Source organism: Notolepis coatsorum (genome assembly GCF_963971535.1).
Source record: "Notolepis coatsorum genome assembly, chromosome: 17".
NCBI lineage: Eukaryota > Metazoa > Chordata > Actinopteri > Aulopiformes > Paralepididae > Notolepis > Notolepis coatsorum.
The window spans coordinates 76,057,074-76,080,521 of record NC_140181.1 but is presented as its reverse complement, the minus strand read 5'-3'; the positions used below and the strand labels follow the sequence as shown (position 1 = coordinate 76,080,521).

At 45.1% G+C, this 23,448-nt stretch overlaps 1 protein-coding gene across 1 annotated transcript in view; it reads left to right on the top strand.

The window, feature by feature from the left end:
- mtcl2 (microtubule crosslinking factor 2) overlaps positions 1-21,617 on the top strand; it is a 179,963-nt gene extending 158,346 nt beyond the window's left edge. The window contains 10 exon segments of the mRNA XM_084333500.1: positions 6,684-6,839; positions 7,412-7,456; positions 7,458-7,523; positions 13,029-13,096; positions 14,006-14,201; positions 15,510-16,118; positions 16,407-16,680; positions 17,267-17,488; positions 17,876-18,306; positions 19,176-21,617. Coding sequence (XP_084189626.1) covers positions 6,684-6,839; positions 7,412-7,456; positions 7,458-7,523; positions 13,029-13,096; positions 14,006-14,201; positions 15,510-16,118; positions 16,407-16,680; positions 17,267-17,488; positions 17,876-18,306; positions 19,176-19,328 — 2,220 coding nt within the window. The 3' untranslated portion in view covers positions 19,329-21,617.
- Positions 21,618-23,448: the final 1,831 nt, after the last annotated feature.

The window sequence follows — 23,448 nt, the reverse complement described above, 5'->3', positions numbered from 1 at the left end:
GGAATTCTGTTGCTATGGGAACAGCTTGGGTCCAAGTGTATTTCCTGTCAGCTATTGATATTAGCAAACACTGCAACTGTTATGGTTTGTAACCGACCTCAAACGCAACGGCACAGAGAGGAAGTTCAGAGTTAGCCAAAGCAAGGGCGTATTTATTTACAGAGTCACAAGATGGAATGAAGTACAGCAATCGAACAAACGGGGAATCTGGCATGTGAAGATGTTGCGGCTCTGCAGATACTCCCAGTAGGTAGTGGTGAGGAATTGGCTAGTGACGTTGAAGCGGCTCTGCAGATACTCCCAGCTTTCACTCCCGGTGGAAACGGAGAGAGAGAGAAATCAGAGTTAGCCCAACGAACACACAGAGGCAGAGAGGTGACTGATCCAGTATAAATCCAAGTGACTTGATCTTCGGTGTACCACACACAAGTTAGCAGAGTCCAGAGAAAAAACAATACGGTATCTTCAGTGTTAATCTAACACAAAAATTAGGTGAGTCCAGTACAAACAAAAACGGGATCTCTTCGGTGTTCACCAAACACACAAAAAACTGATAATCCAAAAGACAGTTTCCAAAAACTCACCAGAGCGCAACGCGAGAAGCGGGCAGATAACGAGGCGTAGCTCCGAACGGGGAACCAGGTTCTCCACAGCAGTTCTCCACAAAAGATCCTGGAGAGCAAAAAGACAGGAACAGCGACGGGGAATGGCAGGTATATGCAGGTGTAATTCAGAACGACCCAACATCGATAGTAAGGGGGTCTGAGCATATAAAGCCTTCAGGGGCGCTAATTACAAGCTGTGACAGCTGCGGGATGAGATTGATACTTGCTCCAAAAGCGTGTGGCGGGGAAAGCACCAATCAAACACGGCACCTTAAAGGAACGGAGCGTGTGGCGGGGAATGCATTAATCACATAGTACCTTAAAGGAACGGAGCGTGTGGTAGGGAGCGGACCAAAACCTCACAGTACCCCCCCCCCTCCACGGGAGCCACCCGGCGACCAGCCCGACCCGGCTCGCCCGGATGGGCACGATGGAAGTCGGTGATCAGGCCGGGATCCACGATGAGCTGGCGGGAGACCCAGCTCCGTTCTTCCGGACCGTACCCCTCCCAGTCCACCAGGTACTGGAACCCCCAACCCCGCCGTCGAACGCCCATCAACCGGCGGACCTGCCACTGGGGGTGACCGTCCACCATCTCGGGAGGAGGTGGTTCCGGAGCAGGAGGCATCAGGGGACTGAGAGAGACAGGCTTAACCCGGGACACATGGAAAACGGGGTGAATGTGCATGGACGCAGGAAGCTTAAGACTCACCGCCGCCGGACTGAGTACCTTCAGAACCTCAAAAGGACCGACGAACCGGGGGTTAAGCTTCTTGGCCGAGGACCGAAGTGGAAGGTCCCTTGCGGAAAGCCACACCCTCTGCCCAGGGTGGTACATCGGCGCAGGAACCCGCCGTCGGTCAGCCCCACGACTGGCGCGCTCCGATGACCGGAGCAGCGCGGTCCTGGTGATCTCCCAGACCCGACGGCACCGGTCGAGGTGGTCCTGTACGGAGGGAACTGCCACCTCCGACTCCTGTGCAGGGAAAAGAGGGGGTTGGTAGCCCAGGGATACCTCAAAGGGTGAGAGGCCGGTGGCGGAACTGAGGTAAAGTACTCTAGTAACATGTTACACTGAGAGGTAAAGTACTCTAGTAACATGTTACACTGAGAGGTAAAGTAACATGTTACACTGAGAGGTAAAGTACTCTAGTAACATGTTACACTGAGAGGTAAAGTAACATGTTACACTGAGAGGTAAAGTACTCTAGTAACATGTTACACTGAGAGGTAAAGTACTCTAGTAACATGTTACACTGAGAGGTAAAGTACTCGAGTAACATGTTACACTGAGAGGTAAAGTACTCTAGTAACATGTTACACTGAGAGGTAAAGTACTCTAGTAACATGTTACACTGAGAGGTAAAGTACTCGAGTAAACTTGGTCTGAATGAATACATGCCAGGCGGTATGATCTGAGCATTGAGCTGTGAACGGAGTGCTTTTCATCTCCTAAACGACCGGTCAGTTCAAGTCACTTGCCTTCTAAACACTCCAGCAGTAAACCTTGTTAAGAAATAGCGCTCGTTTGGTTAATCGTTAACAAGAAGCGATTCAATGCTGTGAGATACGGGGAGGGGGCGGGTATTTAAAATATTTTTATTAAAAAGGGGTGCAGATACAGTAGATGCATTTCATCAACTAGTCATTTCTTAATTTCATAAACATTTCACGAGAAATTATGACATGAAATCAAATCATATTGCTACACTCCAGTAAGTACTCCACCCATCACCCCTGATCCCCAATTCCACGCCATCCTGAATACCCCCCCAGGTTTACATAAATAACTTAACAACATAAAATAAAATAAAAATAGGATTGGTAGAACTATACCCAACAGCAGACCACCCAAACACCAACCACCGGCCCACATGAGCAGCAGACGGTGAACGCCAACGGCAAAACAAGCCACAACACAGCAAAAAACCCGAAAGCACATCAAGACCCTGCTGTGAACACACTGTCACCCTTCCCCCGAACTATGACTACACTAAAGACACTTTTTAACTGCTGCTGTGACCCACTGTCACCTCCATTCATATGTAAATACTGATCGGAACATGCAATGTTACTCACTGTGCCGCCTTGTATATATTATTATTTATCTATTCTTACCTTATTTTCTAGCACTCGCTTGTATTGAAATATGTTTAAGATTGTGTGATTTTGTGTGAAGGGCGGACTAGCAAAGTAAGATTTTCATTGTATGGCAAACTGGCTGTTTAACTGTGCATATGACAATAAACAATCTTGAATCTTGAATCTTGAACCCCATGGCAGCCTCCCTTCATCCTCCACTAAGAAATATCTTGTATATTTATTCCCACTCTTCAGCCTCCCTAAGTGTACTCCATCTATCCCTAAACACCTCTAGACTGTCATTACCTTGTACCAAGAGCCCCTCTATTATGCTGTGATGCCTTACCTGCCTTTTGAATATATCCAACTGCAATTCATGAATAAATTGTGCTTTAAAAATGAACCTATTTCCCAAAGGAATAATCATATTTACAAAAGTAAGGTTATATTCCTTTAAATCACCCAACAATACAGTCTGCATATCAATATAACAACTGATATGCAGTTTTGCACACCATTCCAAAAACAGACTAAGGACTGTACCAAAAAAGGTGTGGCAAATCTTCAGTCTCTTCTAGTGTTGTCACGATACTGGAATTTCGAACTTCGATAAGATACCTTGAAAAGTATCGATATTCGATACCATTTTCGATACCACAGGAAAAAAGGTTCAATCTTAAAATGTAAAAAAATAATAATAATAATAATTTCTTTTATTTTTTTTTATTTTGCTTTTGTTGCTGGTTGATTCTCCTCAGCTTCTCTCTGGTACTATAAGAGAAGATAAATATAACAATTTTAAAACCCTTTGTTTATCTTTAGATCACACATTTAAAAATAACTGTTCATCTCACTTCAATCATTTTTATTGCAGAACATGGTATTTTCTAAAGCAGACAGATGTAAACACTGTAATCTGTGTTGCATGTACCTGACAAACTGAACTGTTATTACAGTCATATTCTGACTTAACTGAATGCACATGTGTGTGTGTGGACTACTGTACTATTACAGGTATTGAAATGTACAATGCAACTTCCTTATACAAATTAATTTTTTTTAAATGTTTGTATGAATAATAAAATATCGATATTTCGGGAAATGCATATTGAAACCGTTTTAAATATTCAGAATCGATATGTATCGATTTTTTGATATTTTTGACAACACTAGTCTCTTCTACACAAAATCTACATTCATCTGTCCGTTCAATGCCCCAGATTTTTAACATCCTCCTTGTTGGTAAAATTCTGTACAGTACTTTCAGCTGGAAGGCTCGCATATAGGTGTCTATAGTTATTTTATATATATTCTTGTATATTAAATGACAAGGAAGTGGTCAATAAGTTGTTCCCATTTTTGCTGTATGTTATACGGTTGATCGAATATACCTTTGGTTTTTAGATAAAAACGGTAGATTTCGGCGGGCAGGTAATGGTGTGATTGGCTGATAGACAGTTCCATTAGGCCTTATAAGGACGGCGGGGTCTGCGAAGCGCGCCCCAGACGGAGGCAGGCAGGGAGGATGGATGTGTGTGTGTGTGTGTGTGTGTGTGTGTGTGTGTGTGTGTGTGTGTGTGTGTGTGTGTGTGTGTGTGTGTGTGTGTGTGTGTGTGTGTGTGTGTGTGTGTGTGTGTGTGTGTGTGTGTGTGTGTGTGTGTGTGTGTGTGTGTGTGTGTGTGTGTGTGTGTGTGTGTGTGTGTGTGTGTGTGTGTGTGTGTGTTGAGAGATAGTTATATTGATGGGTCTGGCACGGAGAGAACAGACACGACCATAAAGAATGTAAGGAATCACCTCTGAATACTTTTAGAAAGCCAGGCTTGATTCATTGGTCTGAGGGAAGGGTGAGAGAGATGGGGACAGAGAGAGAGAGAGAGAGAGAGAGAGAGAGAGAGAGAGAGAGAGAGATGGAGAGATTATGTGTGTCTCATTAGTCTTTAATTTCCTCCTCTCTCCTCTCTAGGCCCCTTGTGGTTTATAGCAGTTAAAATGACAGTTAATGATAGAGTGAGGAAATGGGAAAGAGAGAGAGAGAGAAAGAGAGAAAAGGAGAGTGATGAAAACAGAGGTGTATTTTCAGCTGTCTGTCGTTAATTGTTTAACTCTTTCAGTGCCATGCGTATCGCTTATCTTTACCGCTAGATTGTCAGCTTGATAGTCGTTTCACTATGTTTGCGAAGCTGTGTGTGTGTTCTGTATTATATAGCTGTGGAGACATGGTGTGGCTCATTTTGACAGACATTACTTGTAGTGCAACATGGGAAAAATAGTTTGTTTCTACACGCTGTAGTTAGTTTGTAGTTTATTACACGCTAAACATCGTGCATTTCCAAGATAATCCAGTAGTTTTCCGTAGATCGCAAAATAAAACGTGTTATATGCAATAAGCCCAAACCGTTCTCGTTGATCCCCTGAAACCCCAAATACTCCCAAATCAAAGGTATATAACATGTATATATGTACCGTCACAAAATCATCAGGGGGGGGGGGGGGGGGGGGGGTAGTTTTAACTCAAAACTGTGATCGTGTTTGCAGAGCATGTTTTTCATCCGGTGAAACACAAAACTGTGATCGTTAGAAAAACACGTTTCAGATTTGGTCAAATAGAAATAGAATATACCTTACCTTAGCCAGACGGTATTCCAAGAAGAATAATTCCAAGTGATCGCATCGCCATCGCGATTACCAGTGTATATGTCTATACACGTTTCGATGGTAAAATACGCTTAGGCAACGGAATTTCGGGGCGATCAATGTGAATCTATTTTCAAGCAGGAGGAGGGGCCCCTACCAAGAAAAAAAAGAAGAGGAGGCCTCGTATCAACACCAAGCCATTCCAGTTCAGACACAGACGATACGGCCACCTGGTGATAGTCAATCAGCATTGCAGTTCTAGTGTATGTGGATGTGCCAACGTGATGCAGATCGCTCCGGGCAAGTCTGTAGAGTGGGGATCAAAGTAAAAAGATCAAAGCACTCAACGATTGTCGAGCAAACGCGTAATTTTCCGTTTTTGGCACAGAATGAGTTAATGGATGGATTTGTTTTCTTGTCCCCTGCCTTGAGAAAGTGAGAACACTCATTAAAATGAGAGAGATGAGTAGAGAGAGGGGGGGGTGGAAGAAGGTAAAAGAGAAGGAAGGAAGAAAGAAAGAAAGAAAGAAAGAAAGAAAGAAAGAAGAAAGAAAGAAAGAAAGAAAGAAAAGAAAGAAAGAAGAAAGAAAGAAAGAAAGAAAGAAAGAAAGAAAGAAAGAAAGAAAGAAAGAAAGATAGACGGAATACAGGAAGGAAGGCATGGTCATCCCTGATCCATTAGTGAGTATGTTGGGGAGGATACGGTGGTGAGATCACTTATTATGAGTTCTCTCTGGTGAGATGACACATATAATAATGGTTAGCACAGTGTTGTGTGTGTGTGTGTGCGTGTGCGTGCGTGAGTGCATGCGTGCGTGCGTGTATGATGCAACCATTGTGTGTCTCATTTCTTATCAAAGTCTTAAACTGTGTTTTATTGAAGGGGGGGGCTAGCTTTTAGGTTTTACAGCTAAACAAGAACAGGTGAGAGGGAGAAAAGTGGAGAGAGAGAGAGAGAGAGAGAGAGAGAGAGAGAGAGAGAAGAGAGAGAGAGGACGAGAGAGAGAGAAGAGAGAGAGAGAGAGAGAGAGAGAGAGAGAGACATGGATGGGGAGAGTCATTTAACTGAAGGAGTAAGGACTAATGGATGGACTGGAAGTTGTTGGATGGATAACCAATATAAAAAAAATTATTTAGAAGTCAGGCATTTGTTTGTCAAAGGGACAGGCAAATATATCCACCCCTAAAGTACCCCACCCCAGCACAGAAAAAACTATAAAACAATAGTAACAAATAAATAAATATATATATATATATATTTTTAATATGTGATAATTAATACTAACCTCTCTCTCTCTCTCTCTCTCTCTCTCTCTCTCTCTCTCTCTCTCTCTCTCTCTCTCTCCCCCCCCCCCCATAAAGCTCGAAAGCAAAACGGGCAAGACAGCTGCCTCTCTGTCATCCGTTGGCGATGCACTGGATCCTCCCGACCTGAAGGTGGCGCTGAAGAGGGAGCGTGAGGAGCACCAGCACCTCCTGGCAGAGTCGTACGCTGCGGTGATGGACCTGACCAAACAGGTCAGTGTATGTGTGTGTGTGTACATGAATGTGTAGTGCATGTAAAAAGTGTACTCTCAAAGGTATCGCCATTTTTGGCAGAAAATATCTACCCTTTCTTAGCAGGAAGGATATGATTGATGCACAGTATAGGGTACCTATTGCAGTTATTTTAGCATTTTGAATCAGTAAAATTTAATGTAGCCTCTAGAGTCTAGAGCCTATATTGGCAAAATAAATATTTTATATATATATGCCACTATGACACATCATGGAGCATTAACAAACTTTGTAGCCCCCCCACCTGGTCCACACACACAACTCAATGCGGTCCCCTGAGCCAAAACAGTATAGTAAAAGAGATGATACAGTACAGAGATTCTTAATTCACGCTGAATCAATAGTCATAATAATTTCCTATAACTTAAGTAAAAAGAAAAGCACCCCCATGCCCCCGAACATGAGCTGATCCCTGACATCCTGTCGATCCTCTTTGTGTTTCCTACCAGCTTGACCCCTGACCCTCCTGTCTATTCTCTTTGTGTTTTCCCACTGGCTTGGCCGGCTCCTCGTGGACCCGTTGGCACAAACAGCTCCAGATTGGAGAGAGGAACTGGGGCAGGGAGAAGCTGGAGCTCCTGGAGAAGATCAGCCAGGAGAGAACCACCTGGGAGCAGGAGACTGAGAGACCACACTCAGGGCAAGGTGGGTTCAGAGGGACCGTTTGAAGGCTGTCAGTGGTACAAGGGGTACACAGGGAGGGGTACTTCAAGCACCGCTGCCCACGTCCACGTGACGTGCCTTGCTTCTTTTTGCACACTTCATCGTAGAAAGCTATTGTCCTTTTGCGCCGGGAGTGTAGACCTTGTTGCTCGGAGACAGGAATGAATGAATATAGTGCTTTTCTAGACACGCTTGCTCAGTGCGCTATCAAGACGTTTCTTTCCCTAGTTTCACCTCGTCTGACCTACATATACTCTCCTCTTTGTGACTCTGTTATACAGAGGTGTAGTTCCAGCCAAGCCATCCGATTGGCCATTAGGCCTCCCAGGCATGTTTTACAGGCTCGTAAAAAGAAAACACCTAGCCGTGCTTTATGGATACCTCCGGGTACATCTCATTACCTAAGAGGAAAAGCCACCCTAAGACATAAAACAACAAAGGGATCTTGGAGTGACTTGTTCATAGTCACAAATCAAAACGGAGCTGTACAGTATTATAGAAGTAACACATTTCAGCGTGTATTTTCCCTTTAAACACATTTTTTTGTTTGTTTTTTTACTGTTCTTTTTCATTCTCAGGCATGTATTCATGCATAATACATCCAATGAACACTTTGTATCGTATACTTTGATTTATCTTTCATTCTATTTATTCATAAGACTGTGGTTCCCGTTTGTGTATTTGTCCAGTTTTCATCTGTCCCTGTGTGGCTTTACCGTCGAAGCACTTTGCTCTCGTCCTAATTGAAAATCCCCCAAAGGGGATTAATGTGAATTGTATTGCGTCGTATTCATCCTCTGCTTGTAACAGTTATACAACAGGAGGGCGGCTAGGTGGTGCAGTGGGCAAGGCGCTCACCACCAATGCAGGAGACACTGGGTTCGAGCCCAGCTCTCCGCATTGATATCAGCTTGGCTGGTCGTTCATACTAATACAATTGGCAGTATTAGGGGGGTGGGAAGCTGATGGGTGGGGGTGGGAAGCTGATGGGTGGGGATCGGACATTGTGGACAATGACTCCTACAGGTCGGTTGGTGCGCCTGCGCAGCAGAATCAGGAAGCGACGGGGGCGGCGTGTCCCTCCCATGCAGACCCCCGAAGTTGAGAGATTGCGCTCTGCAGGTGAAAAGATGCAACGGCTGCTTGCTCGAGTACCGGAGGGGACACGTGATGTAAGGCTTCGTCCACAATTGCAGCCGGCTTGTGGGAGGCATGGTCTAACAACGTTCGAGACAGGGGAGGGTAGAATTGGACGATACGAAATTGGGATGGGAGAAAAAATTGAAAATGGGAGAAAAAGTAGATCAAAAATAAATAAAAACAGTTATACAACAGAGGGTATTGCAAGGGGTATTTAGCATTTTCAGTACTTTGGTGTGTCCAATTTATTTTATTTATTTCAAACCTTTATTAAAACTCAAAAGGCAACTGAGGTTTCGCTCGGTTACAGTCACGTTGAGTGTACATACTGAGATAAGCAAAAAAAAAAAAAAAAACATATAAAAGCACACACCATATAAAATCGCAACAATAAGACGTTATGGATAACAATCAATTAAAACACATACAACTTGATTGACAATGGTGGAGAGCAAGGTTTTAAACTCTACAACAGAGGGGAGAATCTCAAGCTTTAAGGACTGTTGGAGTTCATTCCATGAGCTAAGGGGCATCATAGCAAGATGCAGATTTACCCTGTTCTGAGCAAACTCAGGGGACCTTAAGGACCAGCGGTCACTAGAACGGGTTCCATAGGTTCCAAAATTCCATTCCAATAATGATGTAGTATAAGGAGGTAGCTTACCTTATAAGGGCCTTAAAAATGAACAAATACCAGTGAGAGGACCAATCAGCAAGCAAACAACATGTTTTGAAGCTATTATTTATAGCAGTAATCTCAAGGATGATCATTACTGTAATTATGGTACAATGCTGGTGTAAATACCGCCATGATGACCAAAGGCCTGAGTGTACGGTAGTCTTAACTGCAGTTCCACGTTCAGGCTGATGATGTCAGTGGAATAGCTCGGTCATCCATGGTCTACTTGTTATAAGAGCTTTTCAGTCGAAAAATTCCGTTGCTATGGGAACAGCTTAGTATATTTCCTGTCCACTATTGGATTGGGAAAATGCTGCAAGAGGAAATACACTTGGGCCAATTTTGAACATTGTATGTTGTGATGCCAGAAAAGGTCCATACAGCCAGGTGCTGATTCAGACTGGGAGAGGCCCTGGCAGGCTACTGGGGTCAAAGACTGACGACTCAAACATTGCATCAGTGTTATAAGTCAGCGTTGGTGGTTTAGGGTGTTCCTTAACACGCATCTATCATACACTAGGCAGAAAGACAGACAGACTCATGCACACACACACACACACACACACACACACACACACACACACACACACACACACACACACACTCATTGTGCAATGGAAGTACGTGAAGTACCCAGTGTAGCGACGGACCACATTGCTGTCTGAACTCTAGACGGCCCAACCACACTGGAGACTATGGTGGAGAGTGTGCGTGCGTGCGTGCGTGCGTGCGTGCGTGTGTGTGTGTGTGTGTGTGTGTGTTTCCATGTCTCAGTCTTCCTGCTTCATTACCTGCTGCTGGCTGTCATCCAGTCTGTCCCAGTACTGACCTCATTCTGGAAAATCTGTGTGTGTGTGCGTGTGTGTGTGTGTGTGTGCGTGCATGCATGCATTCCTGTCTGTTTGTCTCTGCCTGCTGTCTGTCTCTCTTGCTGTTTTTCTTGTCTCTCTCTCTCTATCTTTCTGTCTATCTCTCTAAACCATCTACTGTATCTGCCAGTCCATCTGTCTCCGTCTGTCTCCCTAGACATCTTGTAACACTAACCTTTCTCTAGCATGTCCCTTACCTCCTCTCTCGCCCTCTCTTTCTCTCTCCTCTCGTTGGGCCGTTGACTGTGACCATCTCTCGCCCATTCTCTGACTGTCTGTTGCATGAGACCCAGTCATTCTCTCTTATCTCACTCTCTCTTTCTCTATCTCTCTTTCTCTCTCTTTTTTTATCTGTCTCTTTCACTCTCTGTCTCTTGTTCTTTCTGTCTCTTTCTTTCTCTCATTATGTCTCTCTCTCTCTACTTCAGTACACTACACTGTACTACTACTTCAGTACACTACACTGTACAATACACTGTAATGTGTACTATTTGTGTGTACTGTAATGTGTACTATATGTATGTATGTATGTCTTAGGCAGGACTGAATATGTCTCACTGGGAGGACACAAGTCCAGGCTGCTCGATGTCACCTGTGGTGTTCCGCAGGGGTCGGTTCTTGTTCCCATCCTATTCATCACCTACATGCTCCCCCTCGGTCGTGTCATCGGCAGACATGGAATGTCCTTCCACTGTTATGCCGATGACACACAACTCTACATAAAAACGGCCCCAAACCCCTCTGCAGCTCTGTCATGCCTCACCACCTGTCTTGGGGAGATAAAGGCATGGATGAACAGCAACTTCCTCCAACTAAACAGCAAAAAAACCGAGGCACTTCTAATTGGCACCCCTCACCAGGTTCAGTCTTCATCCATATCACATCTCACCTTTGACGGCCAGGTAATCCCCCTCTCCCCCTCAGTCACAAATCTGGGGGTTCGATTTGACCCCCACCTGACCTTCAACATCCACATAAAACACCTCTGCAAGACCTCAATCTATCACCTAAAAAATATATCAAAACTCCGTCCCACTCTAACCCTGTCAGATGCAGAGAAGCTTGTCCATGCCTTTATCTCCTCAAGACTGGACTACCGTAACGGACTCTTCATCGGGATTCCTGGCAAGAGCATCCAAAAGCTGCAATACATCCAGAACAGCGCTGCCAGGATCCTGATGAGAGTCCGTAAACACGATCACATAACCCCCATCCTCCACTCACTACACTGGCTCCCCGTCTCATCCCGGATCAATTACAAAATCCTGATGATCACCCATAACTGCATAAACGGACACGCACCCCTCTACCTTCAGGAACTCATCACTCCACAATCCTCCACCCGCACCCTCAGATCCGCAGGTAGCCTGCTCCTTCAGGTCCCCAATACCCGGCTCTGCACCATGGGTGACCGAGCCTTCTGCACGGCTGCACCACGCCTGTGGAACAGCCTCCCCATCCAGCTGAGGGCACCACAGAGCCTGGACTCTTTTAAAGCAGGCCTGAAAACCTACCTGTTCAAAAAGGCCTTTGACTGTTAGCTTTTTATTTTAATTTTCTTGTGCTGTTGTTTTTAAATTGTCTGTTTATACTATGTTTTTAATGAACTATGTTCTATTTTTATCTTATTTTTATTCTGTATTTTATTTTATTTGTTTTACTAATAACTATATATTTTTTTAACTATGTTTTAACCCTGGGATCCCAGCGATCAAAAAGTGCATTACAAATTCAATCTATTATTATTATTATTATTATGTAAATGAAAAAACAAAACAAAAATGAAACGTAAGTCTTCAGGGGTAGGGCCCGACAAGCCTAGTGCTTCTCCCTAGCCCTTTTCGGACAATTGGACAATGCTGCAATAGCAGCTGGTAAAACTTTGGCGATTTATGGAATGACCGTTGTTATGTGTCCAAAGCCTGAAAAAAATAAAAGAACTGAACTGAACTGAACTTCTACTACTTCATTCCACTCCCTCTCAACTCCACTAAGCACACGTATCACTCCTACGTTGAGTGACAGACCAGAGAGAACGATAAACACTCTTGATAATAGTTCTGTCCTGGACTAAAGAAATGAGTCGACTAACAGTCATGGATATTGTCAACTATTCGATTGGTTGACTTGATAGACGGATAGACAGAACATTGTGTTTCTGACATGCGTCCATGCAGAAAGACCTGCTTTGAATCTCGTTTAGCAGAGATGTGCGTATTATTTTTCACGAAATAACTCATTGAGCTTGGTGGGAAAGAACCATTGTGATACATGTGTTGGATTCTTTTATTTATTGATTTACTCTTTTCTGTTGGTTTTTAATCATACATGAAAGATGTGCTAACACACACACGCACACTCTCCATCCTTTGGGAGGAAATGTATTTAATGAGCTCATCGTTCAAGACTGACATACACTGACTCAGCATCATGATCATGGACATGCAGGGTGTGTGTGTGTGTGTGTGTGTGTGTGTGTGTGTGTGTGTGTGTGTGTGTTTGTGTGTGTGTGTGTGTGTTTGCATGAGTGTGTGCGTATGTGTGTCAGTCAGAGATACAGTATCTCATTCAAGAGGTCCACTTCCTCTTCCTAAAGGAATGTATGTACTGTGTGTGTGTGTGTGTGTGTGTGTGTGTGTGTGTGTGTGTGTGTGTGTGTGTGTGTGCGTGCGTGCGTGCGTGTGTGCGTGGGCATCCGTGCGTGTGTAGCTGGCTAATAATGGTTATTCCCATTGTGTTTAAGAGTCTCTCTCTCTCTCTTTCTCTCTCTCCTACTGTCATGTCTCTCCTTCCTCACAGTCTAAAGCATCCTCCACAGAGGGAGAGGCCTCATCTGATACAGGCTCAAAAGCAACCAATTTGCCAAGGTAGAACCACAATAATGGAATGTATCCATCATATGGTCTCTCTCAGAGATGTTCTCTATTTTGTTCTGACTTATTTTATTCAATAGAATTTTGATAAAGTGCATGTGGTAATTTGATTTGACCTTCATTTTGTTATATATATATATATATATATATATATATATATATATATATATATATATATATATATATATATATATATATATATATATATATATATATATATACGTAGTTGAGAAAAATCTATAGCACACCAGTTAAGAACCAGTGTTCTATTATATTCTGATCTATTCTACCTGTATTCTGTGGACATAATGTTCTATTCTATAGACCACTGCACTTCCGCGTTACATTGAGCTCATGGGAGAGAGAGCGGGGGAAGAAAATTAATAAATGTGGATCAGAGCCTTGACATTAAGTGGTTGTAGCTACAGTACAGCTGTGGGGGTGCTGGAGACATGATCCAATAGACTTTTATACTCCTGAACACGGAGAGACAAATCCCGAGTCAATCGGCACTTTCTCGGCCGAGCTATAGTCACTTTTCCGTACCTACTCCCGTACTCTGCATGCGCAGATTGATAAACCTAGATCTCTGGACAATCCAGAGAGACTCCGTGGGCAATCTGCGCATGCAGAGTTCGGGAGTAGGTGCGGAAAAGCTACTATAGCTCGGCCGAGAAAGTGCCGATCGACTTGGGATTGGTCTCTCCGTGTTCAGGAGACTCAGCCGTATACAATTCTTCAGATCATGTCTCCAGCACCCCCACAGCCGTAGCTACAACCACTTAATGTCAAGGCTCTCTCTCCCATGATTTCAGAATACCGGAAGTGTTGAGGTGGTCTATTGCGTTCCATTCCTCTCTGTTCTATCTTATTCAAATCTAACCCCCTTTCCCTCTGATTTAGGACCAAATCCATCCCCTCCATGTCTGACCTGGAGGACTTGCTGGTGGGTGGGGCCTGTCCACTGCTTCCGGGTCAAGAGGTCAACGGAAAAACCAACACGGAAGTGAAGAACCTCTTCACGGTCCCAACCCATCTCTTGATTCGTCCAGAGCTGGGCGAGATCACCAGGAAGAACTGGACCTACCTGACCAATGAGGTGATTTTATTTTATTTACTGGTATTTGGGCAAAGAGGGTGCATATCTCCAGGGCTGTCGCCTTTTCAGTTGATTAGATGCCTATTGAGTCATCTATTCTATTCTATCCTGTAACACTCTGTTCCGTTCTATCCTGTTCTATTTTGTTCTATTCTGTTTTATCCTATTCTTTTAAGTTATATTCTATTCTATTAATTATATTACTCATGACCTAGAACTAAGCACTCTTGTTTCTTTTGGACGTTTTAGATTTTATTTATCAGTAACCATCCACCATCAACTAGGGGTGTAACGGTACGTGTATTTGTCCCGCAAATTTACGGTTCGACCGTCACGGTGCGGTACGTGCAGCATACGACGAATACGCCCCACAGCGCAAACACACGAGTCCCACATGCAGGCACTCGCGAGGTCCGTGCGAGAACAGCGCGCTGCACACTGAGTCCCCGACTTCAGTTCAGAGCAAGCGAACGTGCACGGAGAAAGGCACATTTATATTGGAACAGCTGCAGGGTCATTACAATTTTACAGTTTTCTTTCGTTTTCTTGTTTGCCCAATAACGTTAACCAAATGAAACCAATGGAAAGACACACACACGCCGACACACACACACGCGCCAACAAACACATCAACATTCTCCCCCGCCGGACTCACAGGCACAATCAAATAAAAAAAATAAACATACTTTTCCGGACAGATCATCTGAGCTCCACTGTGTTTAAATCCAAATAATCCTTTGCCATTGTTGTAATATGTCATCTGTTCTCTAGTATTCAGTCTCTTCGTGAAGTTAAATTCTCTCTGGAAGTGAAACTGAAACTTAGCAAGGATAAGTTGTTAAAGGGGCAGTAGGCAAGTGGATGCCTGAACACAGAATGACACCAGTCTCACTGACTACCACGGCAAGCCTATAGAAAATGATTCTATTTAATAATAATAATTATAATAATTATCATAAATATAATATATAAATTAAAAAAAATACAAATGTAATAATTTTTTTTTTTTTTTTTAATGTGGCTTCTGTGTACCGTTACACCCCTACATCAACATGTAGTTGTTTCTGCTAATTGCTGTTGCACTATTATTATTGTTATTGTTATTATGTTATGTTATAAATGTATTTATGTATGTAAATGTATTTATGATTGATCTATTGTTTTAAATTGATTGTGTGTGCCCTGTTACTCGTAATGCTCTGTACACTCGGTGCCATTGAAGATGAGGGTCTCCCTCAATGTCTCCCGAGTTTAAATAAAGTATAAATAAAATAAAATAAATAAAATGACTCCCTCTTCCCATCTCAGACGCCAGAGGTCGGGGACAGCAGTAAAACCTGGGACGGCCCCAGCAGCCCCTGCAGCAGCAGAGAGGGCTCGGAGCTGGATCTGGAGTCTATCCCGAGGAGCCACACCGCTCCGGACCGGACAGGGATCCGCATCTACTACAGCCCCCCTGCTGTGCGACGCATGGATGCCAAGAGGAGACAGGACAACAAGGGACCAGCGCAACCCCAGCAGGGCAGCCCCTCGTCGGGGTCGAGCGGCTCGTACACCGGGGCGTACAGAGGGGAGAGCCCGGAGGTCGAGCAGGAGCAACCTTCATCCTCTATCTCTCCATCCTCCTCTTCCTCATACGAGCAGTGGCTGAGCTCGCTGTCGAAGCAGCATCGGGAGCTGTTGGAAAGCAGAAGCGGCAGCGGCGCGGGTTCGATCCCCGGTGTCGGCGCGAGTTTTACCGGTGCGGCGAACGGTGTGGTTGACGGTATGACGTCGTCCGCGGCATTCCACGGTCTGGAGATCTCGGAGATCTCAGCCAACCTGAGCGACGACATGAAGGAGATGACCAACTGCGTCCGCCAAGCCATACGCTCCTCCTCTCTGGAGAGGAAGTCCAGCAAGGAACCAGGAAGTCAGGTGTGTGTGTGTGTGTGTGTGTGTGTGTGTGTGTGTGTGTGTGTGTGTGTGTGTGTGTGCGTGCGTGCGTGCGTGCGTGCGTGCGTGCGTGTACAAAGGTACCTACTTGTTTGTGTGATTCTGCATTCTAAACATTTATTTATTCAATTAATCAAAATAAGCCAGATGGCGATGATGAGGATGATGTATTGCATTTTTTTCAGGATGTACTTAAGGCTTTTAAGTACTTAATGTCTCTCTCACTCTCTGTCTCTCTCTCTTTCCATCCTCTCTCAATTCATCTAATAGGCGGTTGGCATGGCAACCAGGTCCACCCAGACTGCTGCCCAGTATGTCAGCGTCGGGCTTCAGACGGACCACCTTTCCGGCAGCAGGGGGGCGGGCTTACACTCACACAAAACCTGGTCGCCACGCCCCACCTCAGCAACGACCACTTCCTCTCTGGCTTCGGCCCGAACCCGACAGATATCCTCGTCTTTGGATAAGGTCCACAGCCGCATCGACAGGCCATGCTGTTCCCCCAAATATGGATCTCCTAAACTACAGAGACGAGTCTCATCAGGTTGTGATTATGTTATGCTATGCTATGCTATGCTATGCTATGCTATGCTATGCTATGCTATGCTATGCTATGCTATGCTATGCTATGCTATATGCTATGCTATGCTATGTGGTGCTATGCTATAGTATGTGGTGCTATGCTGTGCTTTGTTGTGCTGTATTACGTTATGTTGTGTTTTGGAGTTCTTAAGACCCTTAACCTAAAAGAAAATATAGTCACATTTTAGAGGATGCAACCACGTGTAACCATGTGTACACTGCCTGGGTTAGGGGTTCCATACCCACTGGGGCCATACTGAAGCATGGATGCAATCATTCCATACTGTGCTTTGAGTAGTACTGGCATAGGCCTAGGGGGTCTTGAGTCCAGCTGAAAGGAACAATAATCGATAGTCTTATCATATTGTACTGGGTCACTAACGACCCCCCCCCCCCCCCCCCCCCCCCCCCTCCAAATAACATTTCCCTCACTACTAGAAAAGCACTAGCCATTCCTATATCGAGTCTTATTGAACAATGGTTGAGATAAGGACACTTTGTCCAAGACGGGCTCATAACCTTCATGTCATTCCTCTCCTCATCCCCAGGCTCCACCTCCAGACTCGAGGGCAGCGTGGCGTCCCGGGAGCGCAGCCTGTGGAGCCTCCAGCAGAGGCCCCTGAGCGCCGGCGGTGGGTCAGCGTGGGCTCGCTCCACCACCACCCGGGACAGTCCCGTCCTCAGCGGCCTCAACGACGGCCTCTCCAGCCTCTTCAGCGTGGTGGAACATGCTGGGAGCATGGAAGCGCTCTGGAGGGGAGATGCAGGAGGTAGGAGATTCAAGTATTTTTGTTTGTTTGTTTATTTTGTTGTTTTATTCAGTTGGCACCAGGACCTTTCATTGTGAACAAACAGACACATATATACATATTTATTCCACAATCAAGGCAGAGTCTGATTCTCAGGTTTTTATTTTAGATGCAAAGCACATCATATTCATTCACGCATTCGTTCACTCACTCACTCACTCACTCACTCACTCACTCACTCACTCACTCACTCACTCACTCACTCACTCACTCACTCACTCACTCACTCACTCACTCACTCACTCATGGTTAGCCACTCTGCCTCTAGTGGTGGTTCACAAGTTTCCCATCTATGACACTGTGTGTCCTTGTTCTTCATTCGATTGACCTAACTTTATTTAATTTCAGGAACCAGCAGTCAGGGGGCCAGCCCAGCACGGCAGCCCGCCGCAGGGAAGCCTTCCGGGACCGGAGTCCTCTGTGGCCCTGTGGATCCTGGGTCCCAGCGGTACGGAGGCTTGGTCCAGGAGTTCTTCAGGAACGTCTGTGGCGGCCGCAGCCAGGGAGGCATGCCCCTGCCGGGGGAGAAAACGCAGAGAGAGTCCCTGGGAGGCTCAGGGATCCTGGGGGTGGACGAGCCCAAGCCGGAGGGCGTGTCGCCCGCGGTGGGGGGCCACGGGCCCCTGGCCGGCCTGGGAGGAGGCAGTGAAAACGTGACCAGGATTGTTAACAAGAGGTTCATGAGACACGCGGCCAGGGAAGAAGCCACGGTGCCGGCGGCAGGAGGGAAGGAGACGGCGACAAGCGGCACCGCGGCCGCGGCGGGGGCAGGGGTGGAGGTGAGATGGGTGGAAACACACACCAACAGACACGTCTGGATTCTACCGTATGATGATGACATTATAGGTTTATTCAGAGCCAAAACATGTAAAGGAAATAATCAAACAGGACATAAATGGTGCATTTATACATTCATCCAAAGCTCTTTACAAATTTGTTCCTCACATTCACGGCGGAGGCAACCGTTCATCGGGAGCAATTACAGGTTAAGTGTCTTGCTCAAGGACACTTCGACACGCTGCCCGGGAGGAGCGGGAATCAAACCAGGAACCTTCCGATTACCACATGAGCGCTCTACCCCTAGTCGCCCCCTAGTAATCATTGCAGCCTATTCCTTTTCAAATGTTCAAGTGTTTTTCAAACCTTTTTTTGAAAAAGGTTTCAGATGTACAGTGGAACTGAATGGGATGCATACATACCGGTAACTACAATATATATAGGGGCAACAGTGGCTCAGGAGGTAGAGTGGTCGTCTGGTAATCAGAAGGTTCCCGGTCTGATTCCGGCTCCTCCCAAGCAGTGCGTCAAAGTGTCCTTGAGCAAGACACTTAACCCCTAACTGGTCCCGATGAGCAGGTCGGCACCTTGCATGGTCGCCTCCGCCGTCGGTGAATGTGTGAGTGAACGTGAGGCACAAGTTGTAAAGTGCTTTGGATAAGAGCGCTGTATAAGTGCAGTCCATTTACCATTTATATTATAGAAAAGTTGTTCCTTGTCTGTTCCAACCACTGAGAAGAGAACACAATTAGAATGTTCTAAACAATTCCTTTTAGGAGTGGTGCTTTATAATGTTTAGCTCCTAGAATAACTAAATCTGTACTTCACTCAGTGAAACTATGCACTAAACTAGCCCCTCCCCTTTTCTCAGGAGGCAGCCTGTGATTGTGTGGCTCAGTCTCTGACCTCCTGCTTCAGCCGCCCGTCAAGATCCACCACGCGGCATTCGCTGGGCCACTGTAAGCACCGCCCCCAAGAGTCTCCCGCTGCAACCGATGAGAAAGCAGATGCTTGTAACGAATGACACATCTACTGCCACATACACACACACACACACACACCAGCAATTATACTGTACATACATTGTTCACTACTGCCATACAAAGACACACTCACACACGCACACACACATACGTATTCAAACCAACAGTAGTATGTGTACTGCCTCACACTACCTATATTCACTCACACACACACACACACACACACACACACACACACACACACACACACACACACACACACACACACACACACACACACACACACACACACACAACACACACACACACACAACACACACACACACACACACACACACACACACACACAGACAAACTACTAACATAAGAATATGTACTGTACATACAAACTGCTGCACAAGCACACTGCCACACACACACATAAACACACACTCACTTAGCACACTGTACATACTGCCGCACAGACTTACTGCCACACAAACACACACACACACAAACACACACACACAGGAGCACCCAGGCAACTCATCGAAATCTAGATTTGGATCTCAACCGGAGCAAACCATTCTAAAGCCAAGGACGGGGGGAGTGGATCCCTCCCATCAGAACTACTATGTATGGAACAACCCACAAATCACAAACAACCAGCAAGTGCAAGAAGCATACACTCAAACCCAAACACACACAAGCATACAAAATCACATACACACAGACACGTACACACTCACATGCATGTACATTCCTGCCCACAACTGCGTGCACACACACACACACATAAACACACACTTCTTAACAGCTACAGGACAACCCTATGAACTTGAGACACTCTTACAAACAGAATTATGATGTCAGAACTGGACCCATCTGAACGACTGTAACACTACGTTTACTATTCAAATGAAATAAAAAGGAGAAAAAAAAAGAAATAGACTTTATTTTCCCTGAAGAATCTTTATTTACAGCAGACAGGAACTACAGTGGAATAACTTGGACTCTACTGTCAACATCTACCTTTGTATTGTCATACTGTCTCTTACGCCCCGCAGCCCTGCTGGGATCACACATGAAAACAACAGGTTGGATGGATGGATGGATGGAAGACGCTTCAGCCAGGATGAGATACACCTTTTTTGGTGGTGCATAAAGACGACAGTCCCTTTCTTTGATTTGATGTCATCATTTCATAGTCCATACCCAGCCCATGTGGCTCACCATACCCAGCCCATGTGGCTCACCATACCCAGCCCATGTGGCTCACCATACCCAGCCCATGTGGCTCACCATACCCAGCCCATGTGGCTCACCATACCCAGCCCATGTGGCTCACCATACCCAGCCCATGTGGCTCACCATACCCAGCCCCCGCCCAGTCATCAAGAGTTGGTCTTCCTGTCGCTTTAGACAAAGAGGAAGAGGAAGAGAAAACCCAGGGTGTGCATTGCATTGTGGGACAGGCCTGGAGATACACATGGACCGGGTGATCATGTGTTAACCGTATGGGAGAAACCTATTGGACTACAGTATCTTTTTTTTTTACTGATGTGGCCCATCCACTCACTGTCAGCTCTGTGAATAGAGGCCTTTACACTGAATGTTTGGAATGCCAATTTGTTCCTCCTCCATGTTGGATGAAACAACGGTTGGAGGCATTTTCTTTAGAAAGTGGTTACCAGTGGTTACAGGCAGCCATGTTGGAAGAAAGAGAACTACACAAAATTCCATGCAAAGGCCTCTATTAGACCAAGGCAGGAGATTAACATCATTCACCAGCCAAGTGCTATAGACCATTTGGGTTAATGATCTCAGATAATGACCTAGTTTTTTGCTACCGGTATCATTTTTAGTTGCCATCCTTAAACATCAAATGAATCTATAATCGTTATCAACAACGGTATGCCGTGCATGTTTAGACGAAACCAGAATGACTTGAACCACTGCGTGCTGTACAGGAGGGTACGTGTGGAAGAGTAGCCCTTCCTGAGACACTGTACCTGACCAGAATTGATTGATTGAATTGATTGAAAACTTTATTAACAGATTGCAGAATGGGTACAATACAGTACGGCTCAATACAAACAACTGCTAAGAGGATGCAGACAGAAAAAGAATTTCGTCTTGTTTACATCAGGGTCCTCCATTTTCAATTCAAGACATCGACCCTGTGTGTCTCGTGTGATTAGGATACATTTGGAGCTTCCTATAATGAAAAGTTTCTCTCTTTTTGTCAATGAAGTCAAAGATCCATTGGTTAATGAAGAGAGAGTAGATGGATAGAGCCTCCTGGCTGGAACGCTGTGAGGAAGGCTCTGACCACAAACGCATTAGCCCGATCGGAACCACGTGATTCGCATAAATGCACAGGGAACTTTCTCTGTGACTGAAATGTCTTAATAATCCGCACAGCAGACTGGTGTGCGATACCATAAACTGTAAATACAGATTAGTAAAAAGTTTTTTTTTGTTATTGTTTTTTTTTTACCTTGTTGACAGTTACCTTCCTCAGATACTCTGACAGTTAGCTGTTGTGAGACATATGCTGCCAGGTAGAGTTACAGTCCAAACAACAACAACAGCAACAACAACAGCAACAACAACTAGACTAAACTGTGCAGCTCTCTCCCTCTCTCTCTCTCTCTCTCTCTCTCTCTCTCTCTCTGTCATAGAAGCGTGGCTGGCTCAGATATAGTAGTATTGTGAGGTCCTATATTAGGCGCTGGTCCGGTCTCCTCTGTGTATGCTGTGCTGACCTGTTGTCATGGCGACACTGTTGTCATGACGCCACTGTTGATACGTTGGCATGTATAGTACATACTGGATACACACTGTATCCAGAACCACACTCTGTAGACGGGAACGCACTATCCTCCATAAAAACATGATCCACACACTGTATCCAGAACCAGACTCTATCCTCCATAAAAACATGATCCACACACTGTATCCAGAACCAGACTCTATCCTCCATAGAAACATGATCCACACACTGTATCCAGAACCAGACTCTATCCTCCATAGAAACATGATCCACACACTGTATCCAGAACCAGATTCCATAAAAACATGATCCACACACTGTATCCAGAACCAGACTCTATCCTCCATAGAAACATGATCCACACACTGTATCCAGAACCAGATTCCATAGAAACATGATCCACACACTGTATCCAGAACCAGATTCCATAAAAACATGATCCACACACTGTATCCAGAACCAGACTCTATCCTCCATAAAAACATGGTGTATGAGTCAGTCCATTCCTTTTACGACAGATCATTCCATTTGATCACACTTTGGCCATGTGTGTGACGTGTGTGTGTGTGCGTGTGTGTCTGTGTGTGCGTGTGTGTGTGTGGAGTATGTGCACGTGTGTGTGATGATACATGTGTCCGTGTGCACGGGTAAGAATTTCCAGCATTCTAGAATGAGAGCGCAGCATTCCGAGGGCCAGTGATTATTACTCTGCAACACTTCTCTCTCTCTTCCTCTCAACGGTGTTATCCCTGACCTGTCTGTACTGTATGTACTACTGTATATCCCAGACCTGACTGTATGTACTACTGTACACAAGACACTGACACAAAGAGTGTCCTTCATGCCAGGCTTTAGAAAGAGAATCATTACTAAATCCATTATTAACCAGCATGTCTTCATCTTTATCCATCTTTAGCCAGCGATAAAAAGAGCAGCTCCAGGGTTAATTTTGCAATCTTTTGTACGATAAAGGTCTCTAAACGACAAGGTTGAGACACACGTTTTGTGGAAGTAAATGGGTTAAACGTGGAACCGTACAAATTAGAGTCCCTCCGCCAGTCCCCCCACAGTAGCCAAAGGTTCACACCGTTGTCATGGCAACTCTGCTGTTTTTGTCATCACCATCTAGACCTTAATTTATGGAAAATGTTTGCGTAAATCCAACAAGGTAGCACAGACGCTGACCTGAGGTCAGATTAGACCCCCCCCTCTCCATCCACGTGTCCCAGCACAGACACTGGAAGTGATTTACGAGCCTTAATATGTGTTGAAAGTGGAGCATTTTATGAAATGTGTTTTGGTGTCTACGTAACCACCAGGGTAAATGTCAAATCGTGAGGGTGGAAAAAAACCCGGAGTGAGTTCGATTGTGATCGCATTGAAATGTGTGGAAGCGACATTTTCTT